This window comes from Salvelinus sp. IW2-2015, linkage group LG23 (assembly GCF_002910315.2).
Source record: "Salvelinus sp. IW2-2015 linkage group LG23, ASM291031v2, whole genome shotgun sequence".
Lineage (NCBI taxonomy): Eukaryota > Metazoa > Chordata > Actinopteri > Salmoniformes > Salmonidae > Salvelinus > Salvelinus sp. IW2-2015.
Genome location: NC_036863.1, coordinates 14,670,894 through 14,688,394, shown reverse-complemented (window position 1 = coordinate 14,688,394; position 17,501 = coordinate 14,670,894). Strand labels below are relative to the sequence as shown.

The window sequence follows — 17,501 nt, the reverse complement described above, 5'->3', positions numbered from 1 at the left end:
GGACGGGCCAGTTGTAGCTGCCGAAGTTGCAGCAACGCCAGACGGTCCAGTCGCAGCATTGTCGGACGGGCCATTCCCGCTGTCTCCCTTAATGGTCAATTATTCTGTCACGTTGGTAACAATGATTTGGGAGACAGATGCAGGAATGTGTAATATATATATTTTTTAAATTAAGCCCAAATTACGGAGTGCCGTGTAAAGGCATGGGGACGAAGACCAAACAAACACTTAACAGAAACACAGGGTAGAAACCGAAACAAAAAAACGAGGAGTACCTTGAATAAATAACACACACGCATAATGATTAACACACGGGACGAGAACAATAATCATCTGTGCAATCCACAAGGGCACGAAAGCCCAAAACACACAGCACAGGTACTCACACGCACCAACGGACATTGTAACAATAATCGACCCCCTAAAGGAAACCAAAGGGCACATATATACAAATACGATCAGTGGGAATAGGGGCCAGGTGTGTTCCAGAGGGATCCGTGACAGTCATGCCCATATAAGATCATTGAATCAAGAAAAAAGGCAGAGGTCTTGTGATATTGTGGATGTAATCACACCTAGGGGCGTTGTTTGACCCAAGGCGAAGCAGAGGGATGATGAGTTGGAATAAGTAGTGTCTTATTGCTGTTATGAAATGCTAATGTTTGATGAAGCTTGATAAGATGGTATTTAGTGTCTACTAATGCATCGTAAACCAACCAAGCAGAAACTCAGATAATTCACAACTAAACTGTTATTCAGCCAGTCCGTCAAAGTCAGTTACTGTGATCAGGGCTGTGGTGTCGGTTCCATTTCAACTCCTTATTGACAATAATGTTGCTTTTCAATTCGCAATTGACTGAATTGAAATGGAATTGACCGTATTGCATGAATGATTTATTCGTAACTCTTTAGCCCACAAAAGGGCCAGTGCTAGTCTTCCAAAAACAGTTATATTGAGAATGGTTGCACTACTACTAAATATAGGAGATCTACTACCATCCAGCTACCCTCTCATCCTCTGTCTCTGTTGTCTCTTTTTAAATGCATTTTAAATAAAGTTTGATTTGATACTTTGTGATTTTTTTGTGATTTTCAGAGAGTGGAGGTTCATCTGTGCCCCAGGCATCAGAACCCTTCCAGCTACCGGGACCTCCCCAGAAGCCTGTGGTGACCGACGTGACCCGCAACAGTGTCACCCTCACCTGGCAGCCCAACGCCCACGAGGGGGGGGCTGCCGTCACCTCCTACATCATCGAGGCCTTCAGGTGGGTGGAGTCGACAGTAGAAGATAGACCTGGGCCGCGTTCAGTAGGGCTCAACCTTGTGGTACATTCTGTAGAACAGACAGAAAGACAGTTATGAAAACCAGTTTTTGTTAGAAGTAACACGTAACATCTGAAGACACACTTGCCCTAACACACATTTTCTATCCTCCAGCCCACTGTCCTCTCTCTAGCCAGAGGTTGCTGTGGGCAGCCATCCCTCATCCTTTCTTAATGGTGTGTCAGCACATGAGCCGTGTTAGCCGGGCATGACAGGCAGGAGGGCTCACACACACACACCCCTGCAGACACGCCGACTCTGACACCTTTCACATTATAATCAACCCCAGCTAGGTTGGAGGCTGGCCCATGCTAACCCACTCCCCAAACATCCCAGCTGCCCCCACTTTGCTTTTATTCCACATCAAACAAATCAAAATCAAATCACATTTTATTGGTCGCATACACATATTTAGCAGATGTTATTGCGGGTGTAGCTAAATGCTTGTGTTCCTATGTCCAACAGTTCAGTAATATCTAACAATTCACAACAATACACACAAATCTAAAAGTAAAAGAATGGAATTAAGAAATATTTAATATTAGGATATATATTATATATAATATTAGGACGAGCAATGTCAGTGTATGTGCATACGGCAGGTAGCCCAGTGGTTAGAGCATTGGACTTAATCCCCGAGGTGACAAGGTAAAAATCTGCCGTTCTGCCCCTGAACAAGGCAGTTAACCCACTGTTCCTAGGCCGTCATTGAAAATAAGAATTTGTTCTTAACTGACTTGCCTAGTTAAATAAAGGTAAAATAAAATAAATATATACAGTACCAGTCAAAATTTTGGACACACCTACTCATTCAAGGGTTTTTCTTTATACATCAAAACTATGAAATAACACATATGGAATCATGTAGTAACTAAGAAAGTGTTAAACAAATGTGTTAAACAAGTGTTAAACAAAGATTCTTCAAAGTAGCCACCGTTTGCCTTGATGACAGCTTTGCATACTCTTGGCATTCTCTCAACCAGCTTCATGAGGTAGTCACCTGGAAGGAATGCATTTCAATTAACAGGTGAGCCTTGTTAAAAGTTAAGTTGTGGAATTTCTTTCTTTCTTAATGCATTTGAGCCAATCAGTTGTGTTGTGACAAGATAGGGTTGGTATACAGAAGATAGCCCTATTTGGTAAAAGACCAAGTCCATATTATGGCAAGAACAGCTCAAATAAGCAAAGAGAAACATCATTACTTTAAGACATGAAGGTCAGTCATTTCGGAAAATTTTAAGAACTTTGAAAGTTTCCTCGAATGCAGTTTCAAAAATCATCAAGCGCTATGATGAAACTGGGTCTCATGGGGCCCGCCACAGGAAAGGAAGACTCAGAGTTGCCTCTGCTGCAGAGGATAAGTACATTAGAGTTAACTGCACCCCAGATTGCAGCCTTCACAAAGTTCAAGTAACAGACACATCTCAACATCAACTGTTCAGAGGAAACTACGTTTTGCTGCAAAGAAGCGATTACTAAAGGACACCAATAAGAAAAAGAGACTTGCTTCGGCCAAGAAACACGAGCAATGGACATTAGACTGGTGGAAATCTGTCCTTTGGAGTCCAAATGTGCAATTTTTGGTTCCAACCGCTGTGTTTTTGTGAGACGCAGAGTAGGTGAACGGATAATCTCCGCATGTGTGGTTTCCACCGGGAAGCATGGAGGAGGAGGTGTGATGGTGTATTGCTGGTGACACTGTCTGTGATTTATTTTGAATTCAAGGCACACTTAACCAGCATGGCTACCCCATCATTCCACAGTGATATGCCATTGCATCTGGTTTGAGCTTAGTGGAACTATCATTTGATTTTCAACAGGACTATGACCCAAAACACACCTCCAGGCTGCGTAAGGGCTATTTGATGGAGTGATGGAGTGCTGCATCAGATGACCTGGCCTCCACAATCACCCGACCTCAACCCAACTGAGATGGTTCGGGATGAGTTGGACCGCAGAGTGAAGGAAAAGCAGCCAAGAAGTGCTCAGCATATGTGGGAAATCCTTCAATTATGTTGGAAAAGCATTCCAAGTGACTACCTCATGAAGCTGGTTGAGAGAATGCCACGAGTTTTCAAAGCTGTCATCAAGGCAAAGGTGAGCTACTTTGAAGAATCCTAAATATAAAATATATTTTGATTTGTTTAACACTTTTTTGGTTGCTACATGATTTCATATGTGTTATTTCATAGTTTTGATGTCTTGATTATTATTCTACAATGTAGAAAATAGTCCAAATAAAGAAATACCCTTGAATGAGTAGGTGTGCCCAAACTTTTTACTGTACTGTATTTATATATATATATGTATTTGTGTATTTTAAATTACCTAGGCAAGTCAGTTAAGAACAAATTCTTATTTACATTGACGGCCTACTGGGGAACAGTGTGTTAACTGCCATGTTCAGGGGTAAAACGACAGATTCTTACCTTGTCAGCTTGGGGATTTGATCCAGCAACTTTTCGGTTACTGGCACAATGCTCTAACCACTGGGCTATCTGCCGCCCCTATCTACTCTGTTTAGAGTACATGTACAGTTGAAGTCGGAAGTTTACATACACCTTAGCCAAATACATTGAAACTCAGTTTTTCACAATTCCTGACCTTTAATCCTAGAAAAATTCCCTGTCTTAGGTCAGTTAGGATCACCACTTTATTTTAAGAATGTGCAATGTCAGAATAATAGTAGAGAGAATTATTTATTTCAGCTTTAATTTCTTTCATCACATTCCCAGTGGGTCATAAGTTTACATACACTCAATTAGTATTTGGTAGCGTTGCCTTTAAATTGTTTAACTTGGGTCAAACGTTTTGGGTAGCCTTTCACAAGCTTCCCTCAATAAGTTGGTTGAATTTTGGCCCATTCCTCCTGACAGAACTGGTGTAACTGAGTCAGGTTTGTAGGCCTCCTTGCTCACACACACTTTTTCAGTTCTGCCCACAAATGTTCTATAGGATTGAGGTCAGGGCTTTGTGATGGCCACTCCAATACATTGACTTTGTTGTCCCCTAGGATAGGGGGCAGCATTTTCACGTTTGGATGAAAAGCATACCCAAATTCAACTTCCAGCTACTCATCCCCAGAAGATAAGATATGCATATTATTAGTAGATTTGGATAGAAAACACTCTGAAGTTTCTAAAACTGTTTGAATCATGCCTGTGAGTATAACATAACTTATTTAGCAGGCGGAACCCCGAGGACAAACCATTCATTTAATCTAAATAAGAAGAGTCAGGAGAGGAAAATGCAAACGGGACCGTCAAAGCCAAAGAAGATCAAATTGTTTCCCTCTACCTTCATCACATGCGTTGTTCACAAGATTTATCACATGTATTTATTACAGAGCGAAATAGTATCATTATGCAAGTGATCTCACACATTTTAACAAAAACAAGCCATTTTAAAAGGACAAAAAAAACTTAAGACTTGACATAAACACAGCTGGCATTATTGTTATTGTAATCAGAATGAAGACAGTGAATAATAGTTTGTCACTATAGGGTAATGACATCGTTGTCACTATAGGGTAATGACATCGTTGTCACTATAGGGTAATGACATCGTTGTCACTATAGAGTAATGACATCGTTGTCACTATAGAGTAATGACATCGTTGTCACTATAGGGTATAAGGAAGGCTTGCCTTGCACAGTAACTTTACTAACATAACTGGAAATGACACGACATCATTGTCTGTGGTCTCTTACTCTAGCCAATCAGCAGGCAGTACGTGGCAAACGGTGGCTGACCTGGTAAAGTTGGAGAAACACACTGTCAGCGGTCTCTTTCCCAACACCATCTACCTGTTCATCGTCCGAGCGGTCAACGCCTACGGGCTGAGTGACCCCAGCCCCATCTCTGAGCCCGTCCGCACACAAGGTCAGTACCTGGGAGGGGATATAACAGCTTTACTGGACATTTACTATGAAAGACAATTGAAAAAAATTGTAAGCATTACAAGGTGGTTGTTAGTGTAGAGAGAGCGTGAAAACTTTAAAAGTGAAAACTTTTTTTCTCAAATTGAGGCATTTCATCATGAAAGCATGGTGGTCTGAAGGCTTCATAAAAACGATTTAGATTATTTCAATCAAGTGTATGTGAGCTACAGTAAGCATCTACTATAGTTTTATGATTATTTTGTGTCTGATGTTTGTTAATGTTGTGTTTGCAGATGTGAGTCCTACAGGTCAGGGAGTGGACCACAGGCAGGTCCAGAGAGAGTTGGGAGAGGTGGGTGTTCATCTTCAGGAGCCTATCACACTCACTGCCTCCAGTGTTCAAGTATCATGGACGGTGAGTACCCTGACCTGAGTTTTTGACATATTCTTTCACAGGAGAAATACCATATGTAACGATGTGCGCTGAGAGTCGGGAAGAAAGTTCAGGTAGTGTGTGTTTTAATAAATAAACACAACATAATACAAAACAAGAAACACTAACAGCACACAGACATGAAACTGAAACAGAAACAATGAGGGAAGGAACCAAAGGGAGTGACATATATAGGAAAGGTAATCAGGGAAGTGATGAGTCTAGGTGAGTCTGACGACCTGCAGGTGAGCGTAACGATGGTGACAGGTGTGCGCCATAACGAGCAGCCTGCTGACCAAGAGGCCGGAGAGGGAGCACACGTGACACCATCCGTTGTACTTTCACACTCTGGAATGTTTTTTACTGTATATCCATTTCCAAGGGCAGTAAACTGTCATTCATACATTTCTCTTTTTTTCTCTCTTTCCCCCTCTTTCTTCTGTCCCTCCCCAGGTAGACCGTCAGTCCCAGTACATCCAGGGCTACCGGCTCCTCTACCGGCCCAGCGGTGGCACCTGGCAGCTGCAGGATATCAAGGCCCCGTCAGAGCGCCTGGCCGTGGTCGCCGACCTGCTCACAGGCACAGAGTATGAGATCAAGATCCGGCCCTACTTCGACGAGTTCCAGGGCAAGGACAGTCGGCTGCTGCTGATCAGAACAGCAGCGGAAGGTAAGACTGGCTAGAAGCTACTGATACTCACAACTTCTGATGAGACTGACACAAGCCCTTTTGAGACCGAGGCTCTCCTAATATGGACATGGTACACTTGAGATAGCCTATGTCCATAATGGAGGGAATGGTGGGTAACAAGGGTTTTAAAATAGGTTTTTCTCAATGGGATTTCCAGGTTCAAATAAAGGCTTTTAAAGTGGCGATTGATTGGTTATACTCAGTTGTTGCTGTCAAAGAAAATGTGCCCTCAGTCAATTCACCCAGCAAAATAATGGTGAAATACAAAATACATTCTAGAAGTGTTTTTTAAATAAAACTTTTTAGTACTTGTCTTGGAACATTTTGAGGACTCTGGCTTTTTGAAAATAGCTAGCTGTTCAGGAGCCTCTAGGAGTCACATCACAGTCGAAGCAATTGGATTGCAATTCCCAACACCTGTGTGACCTTTACATCCTGTTATGAAGACGAAGCACTGTTTATAGTTCAATAACCATTTGATGGCATTTGATGGAGTCGGCCATTTTCATCAATCTCAAATCATATTTTCGCTATTTTACCAAATGCCCCTATTTCATTTTTTCTATATCAGTTTTTTTTTTTTCACACCTTGCTCATATCTCTTCTCCTGCAGTCCCAAGCGCCCCTCCCAGAGCAGTCACCGTGGTTACAGTGAAGCTGAGCAACAGCTCCAGTATTAGTGTGTCCTGGGAGCCTCCTCCCGCCGACATTAAGAATGGAATAATCCAGGAGTACAAGGTATGCTGACTGAACCAGAGAAAATGGCATGATGGTTGGATCTGTCCAAAAACGTGCGTCCATAGGGGTGGTATTTTCATATAAACAAAATGGACATTACAGAATAATAGTTTCATAATTACGACATAGTTTCTTTGGGATTCATTAAAACAAGTAATTGGAAACAAAGGAGTAGCTATGAATTGTTTTGAATTCTTTGAAGCAAGTACCAGAAAGTTCCCATAGTTACCAAATAAGTATCAAACAGGACTGTAAAATAAATTGTGTCTATATAATGACTGCCTCAGAGTCACAACAGGCAGTCCTAATAGCATGTTGACGTTTACTGTCATGAGTCTCGTCCTGGAGGCAGAACTGAGTGATTTCTTCTTAGATAGGCCAGCTACAATATCAAAATTGTCTATATTGTAAAAAATATATAAAAACTAAAATTGTTTTTTTTATCTTCATTTAAGGTTAGGGTTAGTTGTTAGGGTTAGGGTTAGCAGTGTGGTTAAGATTAGTGTTAGGTTAGGTTTAAAATCAGATTTTATGACTTTGTGGCTGTGCAGAGCTGCCTTCAGAACAAGATCCATGACGGAAAAAAACGCTAACCTGCGTCCTAATTTGGACACTGCAAATTTGACCTCTTCCATCTCTCACACCAACTCACCGTCCTCCAACCATCAACAGGTGTGGTGTGTGGGCAATGACACCCAGACCCGCTACCACATCAACACCACCGTGGATGGCACTGTCCTCTCCACCGTACTCAAGGGGCTGCTGCCAGGCATCCTGTACCAGGTGGAGGTGGCAGCGGTGACCAGCGCCAGAGTGGGCATCCACAGCCAGCCTGTGTCCGTCCTCATCAGTGAGTCCCCCCAGAACCACAAGCTAGCAGAATTAGACATTTCAGTTCTGCGATATCAAGGAGATAGTGGGGGTAGCTAAAATTACTGAAATTATTGCTAAGCATTCTTTTTATAAAATGTAAATGTTTGGTCATTTAGCAGACACTCTTATCTAGAGCGATTTACAGGAGCAATTAGGATTAAGTTCCTTGCTCAAGGGCACATCGACAGATTTTTCACATATTCGGCTCAGGGATTCGAGGTTGGTTATAACACTTACCAGGTAAAAGTTAAATATCACTTCACTAACTACTTGCCGCTCTCCTTCAGAGCTGCCAGTGGAGGCACCGTCAGTGCCCGGTACCGGGGGAGGCGTGGAGGGTGATGAGAGCAGCGTGAGCCTGGCCGAGCAGATTACTGACGTGGTGAAGCAGCCGGCATTCATCGCTGGGATCGGCGGGGCCTGCTGGGTCATCCTCATGGGTTTCAGCGTGTGGATCTACTGCCGCCGCAAGAAGAGGAAGGAGCTTAGTCACTATACCGCATCGTTCAACTACACGCCTGCTGGTACTTTACACACTTTATATGATGCAATCTTTACACACCACTTAATGTTACTTTACCACAATATCAAATAATGTTGTACCATATCAATTATTCTACTGCACTTTACAAAAGGCTACTATTATACCTTAAAGTTACCTAACAAAATATTTACTTATTGCATTCTAATATATTGGCAAACTTGCACTTTACAATGGAGTGCAATGGAGAAGAAACTTCTGTTTTCTCTTTTCAAACCTGGTTGAATGACTATTTTTACACTGTAGGCACCTGAAACTTACCAAAAGTGACATAGTAAACGAGAATCACCTGCCTCCAAACAAATTCATTTGAATTCTTCTGAATTCGTAATACTTTTTTTATTTTTTTATCTACATTTCAGTTTAGATGTTTTACTTGTTGTGCAGTTGTAAATCAAACAAATCCTTGTGTGAACACCAAAATAGTCTTTCGATGCATTAAAGGGGCCATCTGCAGTTGCTACATCCGTTTTCGGGCTTATAACTTAATGATATGTACCCATTGATTCTTGAAGAATATAACATATACAGTAAATGGATCGCAAGCTTTGTTCAACTGTCATACCCCATCAGAACCCAAAATATAAGGTTGCTTTACTCAAATGTTTGAAACAAAGCAAATGTAAACAAACACTATACAGCCTGAAAACATGGTTAGAACTATAATTTTGATATCATGGACGGTCAGTACTTGCATCCATAGCTTTGTCTATGAATTTGAGAGTGGTTACATTTCTCCAGCCCCATCCCTCAGCCTATTACTGAAACAGAATATGAATGCGCTTTGTTATTTTTTCAAATGCTGATTCCTGCTTTAGGGGTGCCAATATATTACAGCGAAATGTACCATACTGCACTGTGGCAACCTTACTGTATTTTACCTTGCCATTCACACCTGAATGCACATTTAATTTTCTCTGCAGTTGGCTTTCCACATGGAGAGGCATCTGGACTTAATGGAAGGTAAGGATCCCTGTTTATGTAATTTCAAGTTGACTTTCACATTCTTATATTAGACCTTTTTTTGTAAAGTGATGAGAACAAAGTTGTGGATTGGCATCAGATATGATCATAGTGTACATATTAGTGTACACATGTACATATTACCTCAATTACCTTGTCTAACCGGTGCCCCCACACATTGACTCTGTACCGGTACCCTCTGTATATAGCCTCGCTATTGTTATTTTACTACTGCTCTTAAATTATTTGGTACTTTTATTTCTTATTTCTCGTAGGTATTTTTCTTAAAACTGCATTGTAAGCATTTCACTGTAAGGTGTTGTATTGGGCGCATGTGACAAATAGAAATGGATTTGATTTGATGAATGATGTTTTAGGCCTGGCATGCTGGGTGGCAACATGGGCAACTACCCATGGCTGGCAGACTCTTGGCCCACCACCAACCTGGTCCACAGTGGCAAGGAGGCTGTCAACTGCTGCATCTCCAAACATGACACGGCAGAGAGATACTACAATGGTATGAGACACAGCATGATTCTGCTCACGATGGCCATTTTGTTTTGTACACAACCAGGGATTATCTCTTCAATGCCTTTTGGTCTAGTCTCAGTCTTTGAAGAAACCTCAATGTATAGTTGCCCTCTGCACGCGATATAAACTTGAATGGTATACTACGGGGCTGCCAACATGCACGCATTTTGCGTACCAACTACGCAATTCTCTGTCCATGCAGGTACGAGTTCCGAGTTAAAAGTATGCAGAAATTAATAGGGCCTGATTTTTTTTATATATATATTTTTTTTAATAAAAAATTAATCCACTGAGTAAATCTAACAGCAGTTCACTCGAATTTGCTAGTGAAAGAAAGAATACCCTCTCGCTAGGGACAGAGGTCCCAGGCAGAGCCAGGTAGCGCCTTGCTAACATGGCAATATGAGGGTAAATTAACTCTTTGGTCTTCCACCATGTAAGTGGATCAGCATCCAGGGGACCTTGACCTTTGACTTGGTTCCCTGCTCCTGGGTCGTGAACAACTCTCCAAAAAGCTCAGTCATGGCAGACTTATTTTCTGAAGGAGAACCCCTGTCGCCTGGCTTGACCCTGCAGAATTAAATTAGATGAAAATACTATCTCTGAAGTGGCTTTAAAAATATGATTTGTTGTTAGAAATATATATCAGACACTATTATGACAATACAATTATTACCTTATAATGAATTGTTAAATCACTAATTAATAAAATAATACATGTCACATTAACAAAATAAATACAATACCTGTTGTATATTGGTCACAATCTCTGCTGTAAGTTCATAGTAGACTCTCAGATGAGCAGCAGCATCCAGGTGCAGCAGGGACTTGAACCGGGGGTCCAAAGCGGTGCTCTTGTGTAAGAAGTCTTGGACCAGGGTCATCATATCTAGGCTCCAGGTTAACTCTGATAGCAGTCTTGACATCCCTTACTGCGGGTTCATCTTCATCAGATGCCACCATTGATTTCAGGATCATTGTTTTCATAGGCAGGACCATGGAAACTGATGGAATGCTCTCAGTGCAGATCAGTGTTGTGACTGTTTTGAGAGGTTTGCACACTTTGATAACTTCCGTTGCTAGTCTTATGTTATTTTCAAACAGTCACAATATCTTTGACATTCTTCCTCACAGCTTGATCAGTCAGTGTAGAATACACCGCAACTTTCTGCTCAAGGAGTCTCTCAACCATGTCATGGCTTGAATTCCATCTAGTAGGGACATCTTGGATTAGTTTGTGGTTTGGCAGCTCCAGCATCTCCTGTTTTGTCTTGAAAACATGTGCAGCAGTTGTGCTTTTATGAAAGAGGGATACCACAGTCCTGATCTTTGCTAGGAGGCAAGAGACTGGATTCACTGACATTGCTTTTTGAGATGCTAGATTAATAACGTGAGCAAAGCATCCTATCTGTGGCCCCAGTCCAGCTAGCGCAACTGCATTTACAATATTTCTAGTGTTGTCAGTGGTCACAGGAATCGTTACATTATTCCTCTCCAACTTCCACACTGCAACTACTGCCCTTAGCTCTTCCCCCAAGTTTACACTGTTGTGACTACTCTCAAGGGGACGTGTTTGAAAGAGAGGGCTTTTTATCTCCCACTCTGCCATAATGAAATGAGCCGTTACAGTATGGTAGCTCTAGACGTCCAACTGTCTGTTGTTAGAGCAACAGACCTCATTCCTGACAACTTGCTCTCAAGTTTTTTTTGTTGTTGTTGTATAAGGCAGGTATTAATGTCTGGGCAAAATGGAAGGAATAGTGAAGCATTCTGCATTCTCTACCACAGAGAAGGGTCTCATATCTGCCGCTATGAATTTTGCCTTCGCTCCGTTGATTTCTTTAGCCCTACCGGAGTCAGCCGCATATTGTTGCGTGAAGGCTGTGGGGAGAAGTGGTTGCCGATTGGTTGCCGTTTCAATTTTTGGCATTTTCATTGGCATTTTGGGGTGATGTCGGCGCAAATGAGTAGTCATGTTAATCGTATTGCCACTCGAATAGGCTATCAGCAATGAACAGAGCATACATGTTGTAGAAGTTTTATCCACCACTCGTTGGCAATCCCCGTTATAGTTTACAGGGAAACTGAAATGTTCCCAGACGGCAGACCTGAATGATACTGGGGCGTCTTCTAGTTGTGGCTCGCCAATGCTTGCCATGTTGCTCCTTTGCATTTAGCTAACTGCTAATTCCTTCATAAGATAATTGCTGCTACGACGGTCTCTCAGCTCTGTTCTCGCTGGAGTAAAATAACTAATGAGCAGAGCTGCAGACAACTATAAACAACTTTATTACTATGTGGATATTTTTCCCACGCTAATTTATACGCCATTGGTTTATGCAATAGTATTTTTTTTACAATGAAATATACTGTATATATATACACATATATTTTCCTAGCTATTATATATGATTAATGTATTGTTTTTAAAAACTATGTTTTTCGTTCTAATTAGATGGGGTGGCAGGTAGCCTAGTGGTTAGAGTGTTGGGCCAGTAAACGAAAGGTTGCTGGATCGAATCCCCAAGCTGACAGGGTAAAAATCTGTCGTTCTACCCCTGAACAAGGCAGTTAACCCACTGTAAATAAGAATTTGTTCTTAAGTGACTTGCCTCGTAAAATATATTGTTTGTGACTTTTACCATATGTGTAAATGGAATGCTGTCAATAAATAAAGCGAGCGTTCTACGCGCATGAGTTGATTCTTCAATTTCCCGCGTGCATCTGGTACTCTAAAATGTTGGACAGGGTTGGCAGTTCTGAATATCTTCTGCAAACCAAACAGGTTGAATTGTTGTACTTTTATATTTTATTGTGCTTACTGTATCCTGTATACAGTGCATTCGGAAAGTATTCAGACCCCTTCCCTTTTTCCACATTTTGTTACGTTACAGCCTTACTCTAACATGGATTAAATCATTTTTTCCTCATCAATCTACACACAATACCCCATAATGATAAAGCAAAAACAGTTTTTTAGAAAAACTGAAATAGCTTATTTACATAAGTATTCAGACCCTTTGCTATGAGACTCAAAACTAAGCTCCGGTGTATCCTGTTTCCATTGATCATCCTTGATGTTTCTACAACTTGATTGGAGTCCACTTGTGGTAAATTCAATTGATTGGACATGATTTTTAAAGGCACCCACCTGTCTATATACACAGTTGACAGTGCATGTCGGAGCAAAAACCAAGCCATGAGGTTGAAGGAATTGTCTGTAGAACTCCGAGACAGGATTGTGTCAGGGCACAGATCTGGGGGAAGAGTACCATTTTTTTCAGCATTGAAGGTCCCCAAGAACACAGTGGCCTCCATCGTTCTTAAATGGAAGAAGTTTGGAACCAGCAAGACTCTCCCTAGAGCTGGCCACCCGGCCAAACTGAGCAATCGGGGGAGAAGGGCCTTGATCAGGTCCCCGATGGTCACTCTGACAGAGGTCTAGAGTTCCTCTCTGGAGATGGGAGAACTTTCCAGAAAGACAACCATCTCTGCAGCACTCCACCAATCAGGCCTTTATGGTAGAGTGGCCAGACGGAAGCCACTCCTCAGTAAAAGGCACAGGACAGCCCACTTGGAATTTGCCAAAAGGCACCTAAAGGACTCTCAGACCATGAGAAACAAGATTCTCTGGTCTGATGAAACCAAGATTGAACTCTTTGGCCTGAATGCCAACTGTCACATCTGGAGGAAACCTCCTGGCACCATCCCTACGGTGAAGCATGGTGGTGGCAGCATCATGCTGTGGGGGTGTTTTTCAGCGGCAGGGACTGGCAGACTAGTCACGATCGAGGGAAAGATGAATGGAGCGAAGTACTTAAGAGATCCTTGTTGAAAACCTGCTCCAGAGTGCTCAGGACCTCAGACTGGGGCGAAGGTTCACCTTCCAACAGGACGACAACCCTAAGCACACAACCAAGACAATGCAGGAGTGGCTTTGGGACAAGTTTCTGATTGTCCTTCAGTGGCCCAGCCAGAGCCCGGACTTGAACCCAATCGAACATCTCTGGAGAGACCTGAAAATAGCCTTGCAGGGATGCTCCCCATCCAACCTGACAGAATTTAAGAGGATATGCAGAGAAGAATTGGAGAAACTTCCCAAATACAGGTGTGCCAAGCTTGTAGCGTCATACTCAAGAAGAGTCAAGGCTGTAATCGTTGCCAAAGGTGCTTCAACAAAGTACTGAGTAAAGGGTATGAATTCTTATGTAAATGTGATATTTAAGTTTTTTATTTCTAAAAAACAGATTTTGCTTTGCTTTGTATTGTGTGTAGATTGATGAGGGAAAAAACACATTTGAATCCATTTTAGAATAAGGCTGTAACGTAACAACATGTGGAAAAAGTCTGAATTCTTTCCGAATACACTGTATGTCATGGTAACTGTTTTGGGTAATACAAGAATCGCTTAACTCACATAACAATACTAACTCTGCAGTTAGTTGAATAACAAATACATTTTCATTACCATAAGTCAGTCACCTGTCACCTGAATCTGACTTCTCACTTCTGACCCCTCTCACCATCAGAAGCGGGCATCTCTAACTACTTGAACCAGACAGAGAAATACAGCACGGGCAGCTCCAACGAAGGTCCTATCTACAGCACCATCGACCCCAACGCCGAGGACCTGCGGAGCTTCAACAGCCCCTACTCCTCCACCACGCCCTACGCCAGCACTCCCATCATGCCCTTCACCAACCAGGCACTCCATGGCTCTCACAGCCCCACAGAGCAAGATGGCGGTCACTGGATCACCCAGCCCGCCGGACCCTCTTCCCAGTACGCCCAGCCCGAGCGCTGCAGGACGGACTGCGGTAAGACAGTGTTTAAGACTGTGTTTCCATTGGTAAATGGTTCAGTGTGGGGCACCAAGACCCCAAAGCAACATTCACAAAATGTAAACATAATAACTGGAGGCACCTTGACATTTTATGAGCCATGAAACCGTATTATGGTACCTACTAGCTAGCAACAAGAGAGGTAGCGGTAGCTAACCTACTGTGTAACACTGATTCATGTCTCCAAAAATGACAAGGGATCTCCAGTTATGTTTCCATTTTGCGGTTTGTGACATATACCTTTTTCAAGAATATTAAAACGAATTTAGAGACCTTAGGACCTCCATTGAACAGCACTAAACCAGCTCTTTGTGTGTCTATGTGTAGGTAAACCCAAGCAGAAGTCCATGGGGAAGGCGGTGAAGACCCCTTCTCTAAAATGGACAGAAGCCCTCCCCCCACCCCCCTCATCTGGGGAGCTGGAGCAGTGTGTGGTAGAGGATATGCCCATGGATGACCATGAGGACATGGAGCTAGGGTAAGCACACAGACACACATGAATACACATAAGCGTGAACACATGCGCACACACACACTCTTACGATGTCTGGCATAACACACACCAACTAAACACACACATACACATCAGTTACACCATCTTCTTGCTAACTTTGAGGTCATACTGATTGAGGTATGGTAGCTCTCTCATGTAACCTCTGTGGACAATCTTTATAGGTCTGTATACTGTCCTGTGGACCTTTGACTCTCTCACACTGTGTTTCTCTTGGCCCATGTCCTTGCACTCTCAGGCCCCACTGACACATAGTGGTGGGCCAGAGCTTTGTGTGGAGGTTAATGACGTTTCTGTCTGACAGGACAGTCTCTTCTTTGGTCTCTCTCTGTTAACCCGTTGCTAGCACTGGACCTCAATGCACCTTTTATTCCAGGTCCCCGCTGAACCACATTACTGTCACACTGCAAAATGGATACATACGCATTCGCCTACACACATAGTCACACATGCATGCACGCACACACTTCATATAACACAGTATTGTCAAGGCCAGCAAGTCAGTATTCATCACGTTTTGGCAAGAGGACCATTCACTTATCGCTCCTAACTGCCACTCACTCCTCTAGAATAGGCTAGGCTAGCAGCTCAACTAAAGCAGGCATGAGGCTTAGAAACTTCTACTTCTAAGCATTTCTGACAGCTAGATTACATTGGCGCTATCCAAGAAGCTAGCAGGCAGTTAGCAATTTAGCCACCATTCCCAAGTTCCAACCCTCTTACACATTGACCCCGTTAGCTAATGACATTAGCCTACGTTAGCCCGTTCCCCTTCTCATGTTCTTTTCTCCTGGTCACCAGAACAAAGTAATCATTCAGCAGCCTTCTCATGCACCGCCCTCCCTGCGGTTAGCCGTTAGCAGTTAGCAGAGATTGGTGATGAACCCACGATAACAGCGTTAACTATGAGTTAGCCCCTGTGGCTAGCTGAGAGGAACGTTGGCCTGGCATTATGACATTAACTAGGTTACTCCCTGGCCTTGGCCATTTCCTCCATGATGTACACACACATGAATGCACTTGGCACTCACACAGACACGAACGCGCGCACACATACTTCTCTACCAAACACAAATGTATAAAAACTGATTCCATGCACACGTATGAAAAACATAGCTGAAAGACATTTCCCATGTTGTGAAGAAGCCAGTTCAGTTTGATGGAAATGCCTTAGGCATAGAAGGACATGGAATGTGATTTTTTTCACCCAGGTGAAGTCTCTTGTTCAGACATGGCCCTCAGCAGACCTGTAACAGGTATAGTGTTGCCCACAGGGAAGACTGTCTAATGATGCTGTAGAGCAGTGGAAATCAATACGGTACAGACAAATACTGTAGGCATTAGAGAGGGAGGGCCACCCATAGAATTAGGAATTAGAATACTTAATAATTTAATAGGATCTTGTTGGAGCCACCATCGTGAATGTGCTATGATCGATCTACTGCTCCATAGCACATACTGCACAAGCAGTGACGTAGTGGTGACTGTTTTATAATGGTCCAGATTGAAATTGCCCTTAGACACAGATCTAAGAACAGTTTATCCTACCCAATCCTGACCATTAATAAGGAAAATGTAAAAACTGACCATAGATCATTCTCTAGGGTCCACGTCATCCTCCTCTGTCTAAAGTGAACCTATGGAATAATTACATTTAATCGCAGGTCTGATGAGGAAGAGTGGTGCCCGCCCCTTCCGGAAAGAACCTATCTGATCGAGGGCTGCGAGGTAGGTCCCGCCCCTCCCCTCAGGGGTGACGCCTCGTCCCCCGCCACCTCCTTTAGTCACCAGTCCACCGCCACCCTCACACCGTCACCCAGAGAGGAGAGCCGCCATCCACCCCACAACACAGCACGCCTTCACCTCCTTGATGGACAGCAGCTAGCATGGTATGACATGACAAAACAGTCAAATTCTAAAAGTCACATGATGTATGTACAAACACATGGTTTGATGCCATTCCATTTGCTCCGTACCAGCCATTATTATGAGCTGTTCTCCCCTCGGCAGCCTCCACTGATACTAATGGTGATGGCAGTGAATACCTCTTGTTCAAATTAATAAAATGGTAATAACATAGGTATAATCATTGCTTTGGTATGGTAATTGCCCAATGTCATTAACAGCAGATAACACAATGCTCATGATATGAGCAGTAAAATCCCCATTCAAATA

The 17,501-nt window shown here is 42.8% G+C and overlaps 1 protein-coding gene across 2 annotated transcripts in view; it reads left to right on the top strand.

Annotated features, from left to right (window-relative positions):
- LOC111950617 (roundabout homolog 3) overlaps positions 1-17,501 on the top strand; it is a 274,399-nt gene that overhangs the window by 251,247 nt on the left and 5,651 nt on the right. For both annotated transcript variants that reach the window (XM_023968348.1, XM_070434385.1), the window contains exons 11-22: positions 1,097-1,265; positions 5,039-5,205; positions 5,498-5,619; positions 6,091-6,307; positions 6,942-7,066; positions 7,739-7,916; positions 8,227-8,463; positions 9,404-9,443; positions 9,821-9,960; positions 14,504-14,791; positions 15,143-15,293; positions 16,991-17,215. In XM_023968348.1, coding sequence (XP_023824116.1) covers positions 1,097-1,265; positions 5,039-5,205; positions 5,498-5,619; positions 6,091-6,307; positions 6,942-7,066; positions 7,739-7,916; positions 8,227-8,463; positions 9,404-9,443; positions 9,821-9,960; positions 14,504-14,791; positions 15,143-15,293; positions 16,991-17,215 — 2,059 coding nt within the window. The remainder of the gene's footprint in view (positions 1-1,096; positions 1,266-5,038; positions 5,206-5,497; positions 5,620-6,090; positions 6,308-6,941; positions 7,067-7,738; positions 7,917-8,226; positions 8,464-9,403; positions 9,444-9,820; positions 9,961-14,503; positions 14,792-15,142; positions 15,294-16,990; positions 17,216-17,501) is intronic.